This window comes from Asterias amurensis, chromosome 2, assembly GCF_032118995.1.
Source record: "Asterias amurensis chromosome 2, ASM3211899v1".
NCBI lineage: Eukaryota > Metazoa > Echinodermata > Asteroidea > Forcipulatida > Asteriidae > Asterias > Asterias amurensis.
In genome coordinates this window covers 17,602,558-17,621,024 of record NC_092649.1, presented here as the reverse complement: position 1 = coordinate 17,621,024, position 18,467 = coordinate 17,602,558, and the positions used below count along the sequence as shown (strand labels likewise).

Sequence of the window (18,467 nt, the reverse complement as noted above, 5' to 3'; positions counted from 1 at the left end):
TTGATTTCGAGACCTCAAATTCTAAATCTGAGGTCTCGAAATCAAATTCTTGGAAAAATACTTCTTTCGCGAAAACTATGTCACTCCAGAGGGAGCCGTTTCTCACAATGTTTTATACCATCAACCTCTCCCCATTACTCATCACCAAGTAAGGTTTTATGCTAATAATTATTTTGAGTAATTACCAATAGTGTCCACTGCCTTTAAAAAGATAGTTTTTATTGACATAAAAATAAATAAGTAAAAAAACAATTTTTCATTGATATTGCGCCCATTCCATTAAATGTACACAGAGGCGCATAACAAAATAATTGTGAACATTTTACAACAGGAAAATATACAGCAATTGAAAGTTTTGAATCCCGGTGCACTCCACTTTATAGACCATCGGCCTCATTAATTTTGTGTAGGCCCTCAGAAGAGTATAATTTCCTTCACAGATTTGAGACCTCAAAGAAATGGATGAGTCTGAAAATGTTGCCCAAGTTATGACCTGGGATTTCCAACTTCAGGTTGATAGGACGACATTGGCCCTGAAACAAAAATGATCTTATTTTCCAGCCGTGTAGTGTATAGGGACACTGTTGTTTCAACATTGATGCATTGACATTAATTTGGATAATCCACCGATTTGTAGGGAGATTTTTTGTAGAGGGTGAAGAACTAGACGGGCCACTGGGACTCAATGAATAATTATCTTTTTACTGAAAAAAAGCTGTGAGACGTGTCTGAGTATTTTTCGTGGTTAATATTGTGCTCATTGCATGCACCGAATCATGTGTTCACAAAGTGCATATCTACATCTGCGCCAAATTTCATAGAGCTGCCAAGCTAAGCACAGAAAAATGTTTAGCATATGAAATTTCTTCCTTGATAAAAACAGGATTACCAACCAAATTTCCATTTGCAGCAAGTTGCTTGTTACTGGTATTCAGCTGTTGTTTGCTTGTCCTGAAAATCACGTGGAAATTTGGTTAGTAATCCTGTTTTTATCAAGGGAAAAATTTCATGCTTAGCAAATGTTTGTGCTTAGCAGCTCTATGAAATTGGCCCCTGGTCTAAGCAGTCATTGGGATGAAGCGAAAGTATGGGCGTTGCGTCAAGCTCATAAGCCCATCCCAGCGATCTTTGCATGCATTGGGACCAAGCAAAGTGTGGGCGTTGTGACCACGTCGTCCAAGAAGCAAGAGGGCGCCCTATCGATTTTGCGGTCATCATTTTTGCTAAAACGCTGCTGGGTTTATATTAAAGGGTTTGCTTTTTGCTTTTTCGTTTTTTTGACAAATTTTAAAAACGAAAAACGGAAAAGGGAAAAGGAATTGTGTTTTTTGCTTTCTTTTAAAAGATTTAAGAAGGGGCAAAGTGCAAAAGGTTTGTTTTTCTTCTTTTGTACATTTAAGAAAAAAATTCTTGAGAAGGAGGCTCGCATCCCAGGCTCCGCCCCCTGAGAGAAGTTGACGCTGAAAAGCATGTCACACAGTCAGTGGCGCACTATACGATCTTGTATTGTGCATGCCATGCTACATATTGTTTATTTTTCGCAATGTGTTTCGATGTTCTCAGTGTGTTGTTAAGCTTTGTCAGCGTTTCCAGATGTTTCTGTTCGATATATAATAGTGTCACTATCTTTCAACAGCCTTTGTTGTAAGTATCTCGGTTCGTTTTCATTTTCGTCGAATGTTACGGCCATTTTAAAGTTATGGCATCAAGTTCCGAATCCAACTGAGGATTTTTTGCCAATGTCGTGAAGTTATGGGCTTTTTTCATTGACTTCATAATAATGGCTATTAGTTAGTATCTTCAAGCCAAATTAATAACAGGAATTTCTTCAAACTTTGTTTCTCATTTTCTTCAACAGGAACGAGAGTTGTGGATGGAAATAAATATGTTTGCAAGCAGGTCAGGGCTGTTTGCCCATTTGACCTCATCTTCACTGGGAAGGTGTGTGGAACCAACAGTATCACTTTCCCCTCAAAATGTGATCTTGTTCGTGAAGTCTGTCAGCGTGACACCCATCAGACGTTTGACTACTCTCACATCGGGCCATGCACTGGTATGTAAACTTTTAATTATCTAATACGATTATTAGTTGCGATAACGTAACCCTCCTCCCGACGGCAGCCAGGCCAGAGGGTTACGAGATCGGTTCAAGCGGCAACTGACAATCTGGTCCAATTTGGGCCCAATTTCATGGCTCTGCTTACCGTAAGCACGGAATCGGCGCTTACAGAAGCAGGGAATTCTGTGCTTACGGCAAGCGTATTTCACGGGTTAGCGGCGAGCTTGGGCTTCTGCGCGTGCGTACTCCACTTTACTAGGCATTCTACTCTAACAAGGCTAGCGCAGAAATTCGGCGCTTGCGCGTAAGCGGGGAATTGCGATTGTAAGCGCAGAGTTTGGCAGAGCCATGAAATTGGGCCCTGGTGCACAAATAACACAAATAGCCGAAGCTCCGCCCCCCTCACGGTCCAACAGAATTCTCACTTGGTGTATCCAATTTCCAAACTATACAATTTATCAACATTTGGGCCCAACTGAATCATTGAGTGAGGAAGGAAGCGAACAAGTTCTAACAAGCTTCATATCAAAGACACAGGCTTTCTTGTCGCAGTGGTAAAACAGCTGTGGTGCCCTTAAAATGCTCAAGTAGAAATTAACACTTTCCTTTAAGGTGAGAAAAAGACTCTTGGTGCCATCCCTTTTCAAAATGGAGCATACAGTCCTTGAGACGCCTGAGAAGCTTGTGTAGGTTCGTTCAGGTGCGGCAAAACGTTTATTTCATCTCTCTCTCACTGTCTTAAGTTGAATAAATCCACAAAGCTTTCAAAACTTAACTCTCCAAAGTCCTCTCAGAGGTTGTCTAATTTGAGGAGTGAAGGCAAACTGCTTAGTTTCCGTATCCTTCCACCCCTTTTCATATGTTTTGATAAAATGGGATATCATATAGGCCTAATTTAAAGCCATTTTACACTTTCGGGACAGAAACAAAAAATAAAAGTTCAAAGATTTACAAATAACTTACAGGGTTTACAGAATTTGGTGAAAGACTTTTCTTGAAATATTATTCCATGAAATGCTGTGAAAGACTTCTCTTGAAATGTTAGTTCATGAAATGCTTTACTTTTTGAGAAAACAATGATTAAAACAATTGTCAATTCTCGATATTGAGAATTACGGATTTCTTTAAAACACATGTCATGACACGGCAAAACGTGTGGAAACAGGGATGGGTTTCCCCGTTATTTTCTCCCGACTCTGATGACCGATTGAGCCAAAATTTTCTTAGGTTTGGACAATACTATTTACCGAAAGTGTCCAATGGCTTTAAAGACACTGGACACTGTTTGTAATTTGTCAAAATCTGTCTTAACAGTTGGTGTATCCAAAATAACAAACCTGTGGAAATTCGAGTTCAATCGGTCGTTGAAGTTGTGAGGTTTTAATGACAGAAAAAAACTCCCTTGTCGCACCATGGTCTCACTTAGTTGTGTGCTTTCAGACGGTTAATTTCAAGACCTCAAATTCTAAATCTGGAGTCTCGAAATCAAATTTGTGTAAAATTACTTCTTTCTCAAAAACTACGTCACTTCAGAGGGGCCTGTTTCCCACAATGTTTTATACTATCAACCTCTCCCCATTACTCGTTAACCAAGAAAGGTTTTATGATAACAATTATTATGAGTAATTACTAATAGTGTCCACTGCCTTTAACTAATGATTTTAATAGTTCTGTTTGTAAAAACTGATTGATAAAGTGGTGGCAGGATCTTTAAATTCAAATCAATAGGCCAGGCCTACAATGAACCATTTGGGTGGTGGTGACGTTTTATAGCATTGTGTTAGGTTTGTTAATAACAAAAGTGGCTCCTTTAACGCATATTATTCACTCAGTGACGCTCAAGACGCTTTTAATAACGTTATTTTCTGCAAGGAAGATCTACTCCTTACAAAGCATCATGCATGTTTAACAGGTGCTGTTGCTGAACTTATGCTGCCATTCAAACCAGGAACACCAGGGCAATCCCCTTCTCTTTTTGATAAGTGCACTGGGTTCTTTTACGAGTGGTACACAATACACAGGACCAACTGCTTTACGTCCCATCCGAAGGACGGAGCATCGTGGTTAAGTGACTTGCTTTTAAAGGATACAGTTGTCATGCCTGGGAGTCGTTCCCACATTTGATGATCACTAACCACTCCCAACTTTCTTTATTTAATATTTCGATAATTACAACCACTCCCAACTGTTTTTGTTAAGTATTTCTGAAGATGATCTACGTACATGTTACTAAGCATTTCAATGATTTAATTCTTATTATTTACAGACGCAGACTGCCCTTCGCACTGCAGAGGAGAGGGTTTTCAATATGTGTGTGGTATAGTCGGATGCAGAGAACGAACATTCAGAAACCTTTGTCATCTCAAGAAAGTCAGCTCTGCTTGTATGCCAGCACGCCGGATCAAGCTCACTTACGCATATGAGGGCTTTTGTCGCAGCCCAGGTCAACGGTCGAGTAACTGTACAGGTAAGATTTTTTTCAGCCACTTCTTTTCAAACCGTCAAGCTTTAAAGACACTGGACACTATTGGTAAATTTCACAGACCAGGGGTCGACTTCACAAAGGTAGTCCTAAGTTAGGACTAGTCCTAAGCAATGCTAAGAGATACCTATCTCTTAGCATTGCTTAGGACTAGTCCTAAGTTAGGACTTCCTTTGTGAAATCCACCCCAGTCCTCTCACTTGATAGGCCTGGGGTAATAATTTCAATATCCGTAACCGCGAATGCCTTTTTTTTCTTAACCAGATATCTGCAAGGAGCGAGAACCAAGTAACCGGATATTCCTATTATCCGCGATCAGGGCTCAACTGATAGACATTTTTTGTCTGAATCCTTATGAAAGCAATAGTGTCCACTGTCTTTAAAGGTTGTATGTACTTTTTGTAGGACAAAAAACACAATGTCCACAGATTTACACTGAACTTACACAGTTTGAAGATAATGATAGTAGAAAGCTTCCCTGAAAATATTACGTGCTGAGGTGCTGTAGTTTTTTCGTAATGAGTTAAACAATGTCATGAAAATAATTTTCGTCTCATGAGACCAAAATTATTTTAAAGATGCTATGTCAAATTTTTGGCCGATTTGACCCAAATTTTGATTTAAAATGCAATGTATTGACGGGGGTCGAGAAAGTTACAAGCTTTCATTTGAGCCATTGCTCGTTAAAGGTGCCAATTATTAGTAGCATTGAAATAAAGGGCTCAAAATTGGGGGGTTTTCGGGATTCTGACAATATTTTTGTCATGTGACCAATTCTTATGTGTTTTATGGTTCCTGACCATTAAAAGTAAAAGTTAAAACTTTTTTTCGTTTGAGCGGGTGATACTCTTTGAAATACCATTCACTCAAAAGAATATATTTTTTAATGTTTGGGGCCAAAAATCTGACATAGCATCTTTAAGCATTTACAAACGTATTTTCATTACATTGTTTTACTCATCTCTCTACAATTACAGCACCTCAGTAAGTAATATTTGAAGGGAAGCTTTCCACTATCATGATTTTCAAACCCTGCAAGTTTAATGTAAATTCTATGGACAAGTTGAAAAAGTACCCGAATCCTTCAAAGACAGTAGTTAGTAATTGTCAAAGATTAGTCTTCACAGTTGGTTTATCTTATATGCATAAAATAACAAACCTGTGAAAATTTGAGCTCAATCGGTCGTCGAAGTTGCGAGATAATAATGAAAGAAAAAACACCATTGTCACACAAAGTTGTGTGCTTCCAGATGCTTGATTTCAAGACCTCAAATAAAAATAAAAATATTGTGATCATTGCAAAACTTTATCAAACGATTAATGATGGTTATTTTTATCTTTAAAAGTCGTGCATTGCGAAAGACATGTAAGAAAATACAACGTCTTAATTGCGCTGCATTTTACCAGGTTAAAAAGTTGGAAAAAAAAGTCATGAGGAAACAGGTCAGTCATGCAGATCCTCTGAGAGGTTATAAAACAATACTATAACTGCATATCAGTGGCCGATTCACAAAGAGTCATGTTGGATCTCACCGCATATCATTGTGGTTGCTATTAGTAATGTGTGATGTCCAAAAACAAATGGTGGAAACTCACCATAAGGCTTACTTACAGTGGATTTATGTCTTCTTCAAATCGAGCCCACGCTTGTATGCGATGTTTTTAAAAGCGTAAGGGCACCATCGCATTTTCTCCTTGGTAAAGGGCACCCTGTGAATTTTTTTCTATTGGATGTTTCAAGGGCACCACCTTTGACGCCTCCATGAAGTATAGGGCCTGGGCTCGATTTCACAATGCAATTACTATCCATCATGAGGCAAGTTGCAGTATCACCATGGTGACACAACACTTCATTAAGCAACTACGAGTGATTTGCAGTTCAGATCATTGCTCTTTATATCAAATATATAGACTTTAAAATAGTAATCTCATTAAACGTTTTTTTTTTCTTTTCTTTTTTTCAGATGATGATTTTGTGACAACTCAGATGTCCATTACGGAACTTCCAGCAGAATTAAACCTAACGACTGATGCTCCGGTTGTAACAACCCAGAAACCAACTGTTGCTATTGATCAGACACCAGCTGTTGCTACCGATGCTCCAGTTATAACAACCGAGAAGCCAGTTGTTGCTACCGATGCTCCAGTTATCACAACCGAGACACCAGCTGCTGCTACAGATGCTCCAGTCATAACAACCCATACACCAGCTGTTGCTACTGATGCTCCAGTTGTACCTTCCGATGAGCCAGCTGTTGCTACTTATGCTCCTATTATAACTACCGAGAAACCAGGTGTTGCTACTGATGCCCCAGTTGTCACAACCGAGACACCAGCTGTTGCTACTGAAGCTCAAGTCTTAAAAACCCAGACACCAGCTGTTGCCACTGATGCTCCAGTTATAACAACCGAGACACCAGCTGTTGCTACTGATGCCCCAGTTGTCACAACCGAGACAGCAGCTATTGCCACTGATGCTCCAGTCGTAAAAACCCAGACACCAGCCGTTGCCACTGATGCTCCAGTTATAACAACCGAGACACCAGCTAATGCTACTGATGCTCCAGTTATAACAACCGAGAAGCCAGTTCCTGCTACTGATGCTCCAGTTGTAACAACCAAAATACCAGCTGTTGCTACTGAAGCTCCAGTTATCACAACCGTAAAACTAGCTGTTGCCACTGATGCTCCTATTGTAACAACAGAGATGCGAGCTGTTGCTACTGATGCTCCAGTTGTAACAACCATGAAGCCAGCTGTTGCCACTGATGCTCCAGTTGTAACAACCATGAAGCCAGCCATTGCTACTGATGCTCCAGTTGTAACAACCATGAAGCCAGCTGTTGCTACTGATGCTCCAATTGTAACAACAGAGAAGCCAGCTGTTGCTACTGATACTCCAGTTGTAACAACCATGAATCCAGCTGTTGCTACTGATGCTCCAGTTGTAACAACCAAGAAGCCAGCTGTTGCTTCTGATGCTCCAATTGTAACAACAGAGAAGCCAGCTGTTGCTACTGATGCTCCAGTTGTAACAATAGAGAAGCCAGCTGTTGCTACTGATGCTCCAGTTGTAACACCCATGAAGCCAGCCATTGCTACTGATGCTCCAATTGTAACAACAGAGAAGCCAGCTGTTGCTACTGATGCTCCAGTTGTAACAACCATGAATCCAGCTGTTGCTACTGATGCTCCAGTTGTAACAACCAAGAAGCCAGCTGTTGCTACTGATGCTCCAATTGTAACAACAGAGAAGCCAGCTGTTGCTACTGATGCTCCAGTTGTAATAACCATGAATCCAGCTGTTGCTACTGATGCTCCAGTTGTAACAACCAAGAAGCCAGCTGTTGCTTCTGATGCTCCAATTGTAACAACAGAGAAGCCAGCTGTTGCTACTGATGCTCCAGTTGTAAAAACAGAGACGCCAGCTGTTGCTACTGATGCTCCAGTTGTAACAACCATGAAGCCAGCCATTGCTACTGATGCTCCAGTTGTAACAACCAAGAAGGCAGCTGTTGCTACTGATGCTCCAATTATAACTACCGAGAAGCCAGCTGTTGCTACTGATGTTCCAATTGTAACAACCAAGAAGCCAGCTGTTGCTACTGATGCTCCAATTGTAACAACAGAGAAGCCAGCTGTTGCTACTGATGCTCCAATTGTAACAACCATGAAGCCAGCCATGGCTACTGATGCTCCAGTTGTAACAACCATTAAGCCACCTGTTGCTACTGATGCTCCAATTATAACTACCGAGAAGCCAGCTGTTGCTACTGATGCTCCACTTGTAACAACCATGAAGCCAGCTGTTGCAACTGATGCTCCAGTTGTAACAACCAAGAAGCCAGCCATTGCTACTGATGCTCCAATTATAACTACCGAGAAGCCAGCCATTGCTACTGATTCTCCAGTTGTAACAACCATGAATCCAGCTGTTGCTACTGATGCTCCAGTTGTAACAACCAAGAAGCCAGCTGTTGCTACTGATGCTCCAATTGTAACAACAGAGAAGCCAGCTGTTGCTACTGATGCTCCAGTTGTAACAACCATGAATCCAGCTGTTGCTACTGATGCTCCAGTTGTAACAACCAAGAAGCCAGCTGTTGCTTCTGATGCTCCAATTGTAACAACAGAGAAGCCAGCTGTTGCTACTGATGCTCCAGTTGTAACAACCAAGAAGCCAGCTGTTGCTACTGATGCTCCAGTTGTAACAATCATGAAGCCAGTCGTTGCTACTGATGCTCCAATTGTAACAACAGAGAAGCCAGCTGTTGCTACTGATGCTCCAGTTGTAACAACCATGAAGCCAGCCATTGCTACTGATGCTCCAGTTGTAACAACCAAGAAGGCAGCTGTTGCTACTGATGCTCCAATTATAACTACCGAGAAGCCAGCTGTTGCTACTGATGTTCCAATTGTAACAACCAAGAAGCCAGCTGTTGCTACTGATGCTCCAGTTGTAACAACCAAGAAGCCAGCTGTTGCTACTGATGCTCCAATTGTAACAACAGAGAAGCCAGCTGTTGCTACTGATGCTCCAATTGTAACAACCATGAAGCCAGCCATGGCTACTGATGCTCCAGTTGTAACAACCATTAAGCCACCTGTTGCTACTGATGCTCCAATTATAACTACCGAGAAGCCAGCTGTTGCTACTGATGCTCCACTTGTAACAACCATGAAGCCAGCTGTTGCAACTGATGCTCCAGTTGTAACAACCAAGAAGCCAGCCATTGCTACTGATGCTCCAATTATAACTACCGAGAAGCCAGCCATTGCTACTGATTCTCCAGTTGTAACAACCATGAAGCCAGCTCTTGCTACTGATGCTCCAATTATAACTACCGAGAAGCCAGCTGTTGCTACTGATGCTCCAGTTGTAACAACCATGAAGCCAGCTGTTGCTACTGATGCTCCAGATGTATCTACTGAGACACCTATTTCAATTGTTTCAACAATTGATCCCTTTTCACAAACGAAGAAGCTGACAGCACCAACTGACTTACCACAGGATTTGAAAATAAAGACAGAGTCATCTGAAATAACTGATGCTCCAGTTGTTTCAACTATGCAACCAGCTATTGTTACTGATGCTCCTGTTATAACAACCATAAAGCCAGCCATTGCTACTGATGCTCCAGTTGTAACAACCAAGAAGCCAGCTGTTGCTACTGAGGCTCCTATTTTAACAACAGAGAAGCCAGCTGTTGCTACTGATGCTCCACTTGTAACAACCATGAAGCCAGCTCTTGCTACTGATGCTCCAATTATAACTACTGAGAAGCCAGCTGTTGCTACTGACGCTCCAGTTGTAACAACCATGAAGCCAGCCATTGCTACTGATGCTCCAGTTGTAACAACCAAGATGCCAGCTGTTGCTACTGATGCTCCCATTATAACTACCGAGAAGCCAGCTGTTGCTACTGATGCTACAGTTGTAACAACCATTAAGCCAGCTGTTGCTACTGATGCTCCAGTTGTAACAACCATGAAGCCAGCTCTTGCTACTGATGCTCCAATTATAACTACTGAGAAGCCAGCTGTTGCTACTGACGCTCCAGTTGTAACAACAATGAAGCCAGCCATTGCTACTGATGCTCCAGTTGTAACAACCAAGACGCCAGCTGTTGCTACTGATGCTCCAATTATAACTACAGAGAAGCCAGCTGTTGCTACTGATGCTCCCATTATAACTACCGAGAAGCCAGCTGTTGCTACTGATGCTCCAGTTGTAACAACCATTAAGCCAGCTGTTGCTACTGATGCTCCAGTTGTAACAACCATGAAGCCAGCTGTTGCTACTGATGCGCCAATTATAACTACCGAGAAGCCAGCTGTTGTTACTGATGCTCCAACTGTAACAACAGAGAAACCAGCTGTTGCTACTGATGCTCCAGTTGTAACAACCATGAAGCCAGCCATTGCTACTGATGCTCCAGTTGTAACAACCAAGAAGCCAGCTGTTGCTACTGATGCTCCAATTATAACTACCGAGAAGCCAGCTGTTGCTACTGATGCTCCAACTGTAACAACAGAGAAACCAGCCATTGCTACTGATGCTCCAGTTGTAACAACCATGAAGCCAGCCATTGCTACTGATGCTCCAGTTGTAACAACCAAGAAGCCAGCTGTTGCTACTGATGCTCCAATTATAACTACCGAGAAGCCAGCTGTTGCTACTGATGCTCCAACTGTAACAACAGAGAAACCAGCTGTTGCTACTGATGCTCCAGTTGTAACAACAGAGAAGCCAGCTGTTCGTACTGATGCTCCAGTTGTAACAACAGAGAAGCCAGCTGTTGCTACTGATGCTCCAGTTGTAACAACCATGAAGCCAGCCATTGCTACTGATGCTCCAATTATAACTACCGAGAAGCCAGCTGTTGCTACTGATGCTCCAGTTGTAACAACCATGAAGCCAGCTGTTGCTACTGATGCTCCAGATGTATCTACTGAGACACCTATTTCAATTGTTTCAACAATTGATCCCTTTTCACAAACGGAGAAGCTGACAGCACCAACTGACTTACCACAGGATTTGAAAATAAAGACAGAGTCATCTGAAATAACTGATGCTCCAGTTGTTTCAACCATGCAACCAGCTATTGTTACTGATGCTCCTGTTATAACAACCATGAAGCCAGCCATTGCTACTGATGCTCCAGTTGTAACAACCAAGAAGCCAGCTGTTGCTACTGAGGCTCCTATTTTAACAACAGAGAAGCCAGCTGTTGCTACTGATGCTCCACTTGTAACAACCAAGACGCCAGCTCTTGCTACTGATGCTCCCATTATAACTACCGAGAAGCCAGCTGTTGCTACTGATGCTCCAGTTGTAACAACCATTAAGCCAGCTGTTGCTACTGATGCTCCAGTTGTAACAACCAAGAAGCCAGCTGTTGCTACTGATGCTCCAATTATAACTACCGAGAAGCCAGCTGTTGCTACTGATGCTCCAACTGTAACAACAGAGAAACCAGCTGTTGCTACTGATGCTCCAGTTGTAACAACCATGAAGCCAGCCATTGCTACTGATGCTCCAGTTGTAACAACCAAGAAGCCAGCTGTTGCTACTGATGCTCCAGTTGTAACAACAGAGAAGCCTGTTGTTGCTACTGATGCTCCAGTTGTAACAACAGAGAAGCCAGCTGTTGCTACTGATGTTCCAGTTGTAACAACCAAGAAGCCAGCTGTTGCTACTGATGCTCCAGTTGTAACAACCATGAAGCCAGCTGTTGCTACTGATGCTCCAGTTGTAACAACCATTACGCCAGCCATTGCTACTGATGCTCCAGTTGTAACAACCAAGAAGGCAGCTGTTGCTACTGATGCTCCAATTATAACTACCGAGAAGCCAGCTGTTGCTACTGATGCTCCAGTTGTAACAACCATGAAGCCAGCTGTTGCTACTGATGCTCCAGTTGTAACAACCATGAAGCCAGCTGTTGCTACTGATGCTCCAGTTGTAACAACCATTACGCCAACCATTGCTACTGATGCTCCAGTTGTAACAACCAAGAAGCCAGCTGTTGCTACAGATGCTCCAGTTGTAACAACCATTAAGCCAGCTGTTGCTACTGATGCTCCAATTGTAACAACAGAGAAGCCAGCTGTTGCTACTGATGCTCCAGTTGTAACAACAGAGAACCCAGCTGTTGCTACTGATGCTCCCATTATAACTACCGAGAAGCCAGCTGTTGCTACTGATGCTCCAGTTGTAACAACCATTAAGCCAGCTGTTGCTACTGATGCTCCAGTTGTCACAACATTGAAGCCAGCCATTTCTACTGATGCTCCAGTTTTAACAACCAAGAAGCCAGCTGTTGCTACTGATGCTCCAGTTGTAACAAACAAGAAGCTAGCTGTTGCTACCGATGCTCCAGTTGTAACAACAGAGAAGCCAGTTGTTGCTACTGATGCTCCAGTTGTAACAACAGAGAACCCAGCTGTTGCTACTGATGCTCCCATTATAACTACCGAGAAGCCAGCTGTTGCTACTGATGCTCCAGTTGTAACAACCATTAAGCCAGCTGTTGCTACTGATGCTCCAGTTGTCACAACATTGAAGCCAGCCATTTCTACTGATGCTCCAGTTTTAACAACCAAGAAGCCAGCTGTTGCTACTGATGCTCCAGTTGTAACAAACAAGAAGCTAGCTGTTGCTACCGATGCTCCAGTTGTAACAACAGAGAAGCCAGTTGTTGCTACTGATGCTCCAGTTGTAACAACAGAGAAGCCAGCTGTTGCTACTGATGCTCCAGTTGTAACAACCAAGAAGCCAGCCATTGCTACTGATGCTCCAGTTGTAACAACCAAGAAGCCAGCTGTTGCTACTGATGCTCCAATTGTAACAACCATGAAGCCAGCTGTTGCTACTGATGCTACAATTATAACTACCGAGAAGCCAGCTGTTGCTACTGATGCTCCAATTATAACTACCGAGAAGCCAGCTGTTGCTACTGATGCTCCAGTTGTAACAACCATTAAGCCAGCTGTTGCTACTGATGCTCCAGTTGTCACAACATTGAAGCCAGCCATTTCTACTGATGCTCCAGTTTTAACAACCAAGAAGCCAGCTGTTGCTACTGATGCTCCAGTTGTAACAAACAAGAAGCTAGCTGTTGCTACCGATGCTCCAGTTGTAACAACAGAGAAGCCAGTTGTTGCTACTGATGCTCCAGTTGTAACAACAGAGAAGCCAGCTGTTGCTACTGATGCTCCAGTTGTAACAACCAAGAAGCCAGCTGTTGCTACTGATGCTCCAGTTATAACTACTGAGAAGCCAGCTGTTGCTACTGATGCTCCACTTGGAACAACCATGAAGCCAGCTGTTGCTACTGATGCTCCAGTTGTAACAACAGAGAAGCCAGCTGTTGCTACTGATGCTCCAGTTGTAACAACCATCAAGCCAGCTGTTGCTACTGATGCTCCAATTATAACTACCGAGAAGCCAGCTGTTGCTACTGATGCTCCAACTGTAACAACAGAGAAACCAGCTGTTGCTACTGATGCTCCAGTTGTAACAACCATGAAGCCAGCCATTGCTACTGATGCTCCAGTTGTAACAACCAAGAAGCCAGCTGTTGCTACTGATGCTCCAGTTGTAACAACAGAGAAGCCTGTTGTTGCTACTGATGCTCCAGTTGTAACAACAGAGAAGCCAGCTGTTGCTACTGATGTTCCAGTTGTAACAACCAAGAAGCCAGCTGTTGCTACTGATGCTCCAGTTGTAACAACCATGAAGCCAGCTGTTGCTACTGATGCTCCAGTTGTAACAACCATTACGCCAGCCATTGCTACTGATGCTCCAGTTGTAACAACCAAGAAGGCAGCTGTTGCTACTGATGCTCCAATTATAACTACCGAGAAGCCAGCTGTTGCTACTGATGCTCCAGTTGTAACAACCATGAAGCCAGCTGTTGCTACTGATGCTCCAGTTGTAACAACCATGAAGCCAGCTGTTGCTACTGATGCTCCAGTTGTAACAACCATTACGCCAACCATTGCTACTGATGCTCCAGTTGTAACAACCAAGAAGCCAGCTGTTGCTACAGATGCTCCAGTTGTAACAACCATTAAGCCAGCTGTTGCTACTGATGCTCCAATTGTAACAACAGAGAAGCCAGCTGTTGCTACTGATGCTCCAGTTGTAACAACAGAGAACCCAGCTGTTGCTACTGATGCTCCCATTATAACTACCGAGAAGCCAGCTGTTGCTACTGATGCTCCAGTTGTAACAACCATTAAGCCAGCTGTTGCTACTGATGCTCCAGTTGTCACAACATTGAAGCCAGCCATTTCTACTGATGCTCCAGTTTTAACAACCAAGAAGCCAGCTGTTGCTACTGATGCTCCAGTTGTAACAAACAAGAAGCTAGCTGTTGCTACCGATGCTCCAGTTGTAACAACAGAGAAGCCAGCTGTTGCTACTGATGCTCCAGTTGTAACAACCAAGAAGCCAGCCATTGCTACTGATGCTCCAGTTGTAACAACCAAGAAGCCAGCTGTTGCTACTGATGCTCCAATTGTAACAACCATGAAGCCAGCTGTTGCTACTGATGCTACAATTATAACTACCGAGAAGCCAGCTGTTGCTACTGATGCTCCAATTATAACTACCGAGAAGCCAGCTGTTGCTACTGATGCTCCAGTTGTAACAACCATTAAGCCAGCTGTTGCTACTGATGCTCCAGTTGTCACAACATTGAAGCCAGCCATTTCTACTGATGCTCCAGTTTTAACAACCAAGAAGCCAGCTGTTGCTACTGATGCTCCAGTTGTAACAAACAAGAAGCTAGCTGTTGCTACCGATGCTCCAGTTGTAACAACAGAGAAGCCAGTTGTTGCTACTGATGCTCCAGTTGTAACAACAGAGAAGCCAGCTGTTGCTACTGATGCTCCAGTTGTAACAACCAAGAAGCCAGCTGTTGCTACTGATGCTCCAGTTATAACTACTGAGAAGCCAGCTGTTGCTACTGATGCTCCACTTGGAACAACCATGAAGCCAGCTGTTGCTACTGATGCTCCAGTTGTAACAACAGAGAAGCCAGCTGTTGCTACTGATGCTCCAGTTGTAACAACCATCAAGCCAGCTGTTGCTACTGATGCTCCAGTTGTAAAAACCGAGAAGCCAGCTGTTGCTACTGATGCTCCAATTGTAACAACAGAGAAGCCAGCTGTTGCTACTGATGCTCCACTTGTAACAACCATGAAGCCAGCTGTTGCTACTGATGCTCCAGTTGTAACAACCATCAAGCCAGCTGTTGCTACTGATGCTCCAGTTGTAAAAACCGAGAAGCCAGCTGTTGCTACTGATGCTCCAATTGTAACAACAGAGAAGCCAGCTGTTGCTACTGATGCTCCACTTGTAACAACCATGAAGCCAGCTGTTGCTACTGATGCTCCAGTTGTAACAACCGAGGAGCCAGCTGTTGCTACTAATGCTCCAATTGTAACAACAGTGAAGCCAGCTGTTGCTACTGATGCTCCAGTTGTAACAACCATGAAGCCAGCTGTTGCTACTGATGCTCCAGCTGTAACAACCATGAAGCCAGCCATGGCTACTGATGCTCCAGTTGTAAAAACCGAGAAGCCAGCTGTTGCTACTGATGCTCCAATTGTAACAACAGAGAAGCCAGCTGTTGCTACTGATGCTCCACTTGTAACAACCATGAAGCCAGCTGTTGCTACTGATGCTCCAGTTGTAACAACCGAGGAGCCAGCTGTTGCTACTAATGCTCCAATTGTAACAACAGTGAAGCCAGCTGTTGCTACTGATGCTCCAGTTGTAACAACCATGAAGCCAGCTGTTGCTACTGATGCTCCAGCTGTAACAACCATGAAGCCAGCCATTGCTACTGATGCTCCAGTTGTAACAACAACGAAGCCTGTTGTTGCTACTGATGCTCCAGTTGTAACAACAGAGAAGCCAGCTGTTGCTACTGATGCTCCAATTATAACTACCGAGAAGCCAGCTGTTGCTACTGATGCTCCAGATGTAACAACCATGAAGCCAGCTGTTGCTACTGATGCTCCAGTTGTAACAACCAAGAAGCCAGCTGTTGCTACTGATGCTCCAGTTGTAACAACCGAGAAGCCAGCTGTTGCTACTGATGCTCCAATTGTAACAACAGAGAAGCCAGCTGTTGTTACTGATGCTCCAATTGTAACAACAGAGAAGCCAGCTGTTGCTACTGATGCTCCAGTTGTAACAACAGAGAACCCAGCTGTTGCTACTGATGCTCCCATTATAACTACCGAGAAGCCAGCTGTTGCTACTGATGCTCCAGTTGTAACAACCATTAAGCCAGCTGTTGCTACTGATGCTCCAGTTGTCACAACCATGAAGCCAGCCATTTCTACTGATGCTCCAGTTTTAACAACCAAGAAGCCAGCTGTTGCTACTGATGCTCCAGTTGTAACAACCAAGAAGCTAGCTGTTGCTACCGATGCTCCAGTTGTAACAACAGAGAAGCCAGTTGTTGCTACTGATGCTCCAGTTGTAACAACAGAGAAGCCAGCTGTTGCTACTGATGCTCCAGTTGTAACAACCAAGAAGCCAGCTGTTGCTACTGATGCTCCAGTTATAGCTACTGAGAAGCCAGCTGTTGCTACTGATGCTCCAGTTGTAACAACAATTAAGCCAGCTGTTGCTACTGATGCCCCACTTGGAACAACCATGAAGCCAGCTGTTGCTACTGATGCTCCAGTTGTAACAACAGAGAAGCCAGCTGTTGCTACTGATGCTCCAGTTGTAACAACCATCAAGCCAGCTGTTGCTACTGATGCTCCAGTTGTAAAAACCGAGAAGCCAGCTATTGCTACTGATGCTCCAATTGTAACAACAGAGAAGCCAGCTGTTGCTACTGATGCTCCAGTTGTAACAACCATGAAGCCAGCTGTTGCTACTGATGCTCCAGTTGTAACAACCGAGAAGCCAGCTGTTGCTACTAATGCTCCAATTGTAACAACAGTGAAGCCAGCTGTTGCTACTGATGCTCCAGTTGTAACAACCATGAAGCCAGCTATTGCTACTGATGCTCCAGCTGTAACAACCATGAAGCCAGCCATTGCTACTGATGCTCCAGTTGTAACAACAACGAAGCCTGTTGTTGCTACTGATGCTCCAGTTGTAACAACAGAGAAGCCAGCTGTTGCTACTGATGCTCCAATTATAACTACCGAGAAGCCAGCTGTTGCTACTGATGCTCCAGATGTAACAACCATGAAGCCAGCTGTTTCTACTGATGCTCCAGTTGTAACAACCAAGAAGCCAGCTGTTGCTACTGATGCTCCAGTTGTAACAACCGAGAAGCCAGCTGTTGCTACTGATGCTCCAATTGTAACAACAGAGAAGCCAGCTGTTGCGACTGATGCTCCAGTTGTAACAACCAAGAAGCCAGCTGTTGCTACTGATGCTCCAGTTGTAACAACCGAGAAGCCAGCTGTTGCTACTGATGCTCCAATTGTAACAACAGAGAAGCCAGCTGTTGCTACTGATGCTCCAGTTGTAACAACCATGAAGCCAGCTGTTGCTACTGATGCTCCAGTTGTAACAACCGAGAAGCCAGCTGTTGCTACTGATGCTCCAATTGTAACAACAGAGAAGCCAGCTGTTGCTACTGATGCTCCAGTTGTAACAACCATGAAGCCAGCTGTTGCTACTGATGCTCCAGCTGTAACAACCATGAAGCCAGCCATTGCTACTGATGCTCCAGTTGTAACAACCAAGAAGGCAGCTGTTGCTACTGATGCTCCAATTAGAACTACCGAGAAGCCAGCTGTTGCTACTGATGCTCCAATTATAACTACCGAGAAGCCAGCTGTTGCTACTGATGCTCCAGATGTAACAACCATGAAGCCAGCTGTTGCTACTGATGCTCCAGTTGTAACAACCAAGAAGCCAGCTGTTGCTACTGATGCTCCAATTATAACTACCGAGAAGCCAGCTGTAGCTACTGATGCTCCAATTAAAACTACCGAGAAGCCAGCTGTTGCTACTGATGCTCCAGATGTAACAACCATGAAGCCAGCTGTTGCAACTGATGCTCCAGTTGTAACAACCAAGAAGCCAGCTGTTGCTACTGATGCTCCAGTTGTAACAACAGAGAACCCAGCTGTTGCTACTGATGCTCCCATTATAACTACCGAGAAGCCAGCTGTTGCTACTGATGCTCCAGTTGTAACAACCATTAAGCCAGCTGTTGCTACTGATGCTCCACTTGTAACAACCATGAAGCCAGCTGTTGCTACTGATGCTCCAGTTGTAACAACCAAGAAGCCAGCTGTTGCTACTGATGCTCCAGTTGTAACAACCATTAAGCCAGCTGTTGCTACTGATGCTCCAATTGTAACAACAGAGAAGCCAGCTGTTGCTACTGATGCTCCAGTTGTAACAACAGAGAACCCAGCTGTTGCTACTGATGC

At 43.7% G+C, this 18,467-nt stretch overlaps 1 protein-coding gene across 1 annotated transcript in view; it reads left to right on the top strand.

Annotated features, from left to right (window-relative positions):
* Positions 1-4,444: 4,444 nt before the first annotated feature.
* LOC139950038 (uncharacterized) overlaps positions 4,445-18,467 on the top strand; it is a 55,617-nt gene continuing 41,594 nt past the window's right edge. Inside the window, exons 1-2 of the mRNA XM_071948672.1 lie at positions 4,445-4,526; positions 6,506-7,152. Of these exons, the coding sequence (XP_071804773.1) occupies positions 4,445-4,526; positions 6,506-7,152 (729 nt within the window). The remainder of the gene's footprint in view (positions 4,527-6,505; positions 7,153-18,467) is intronic.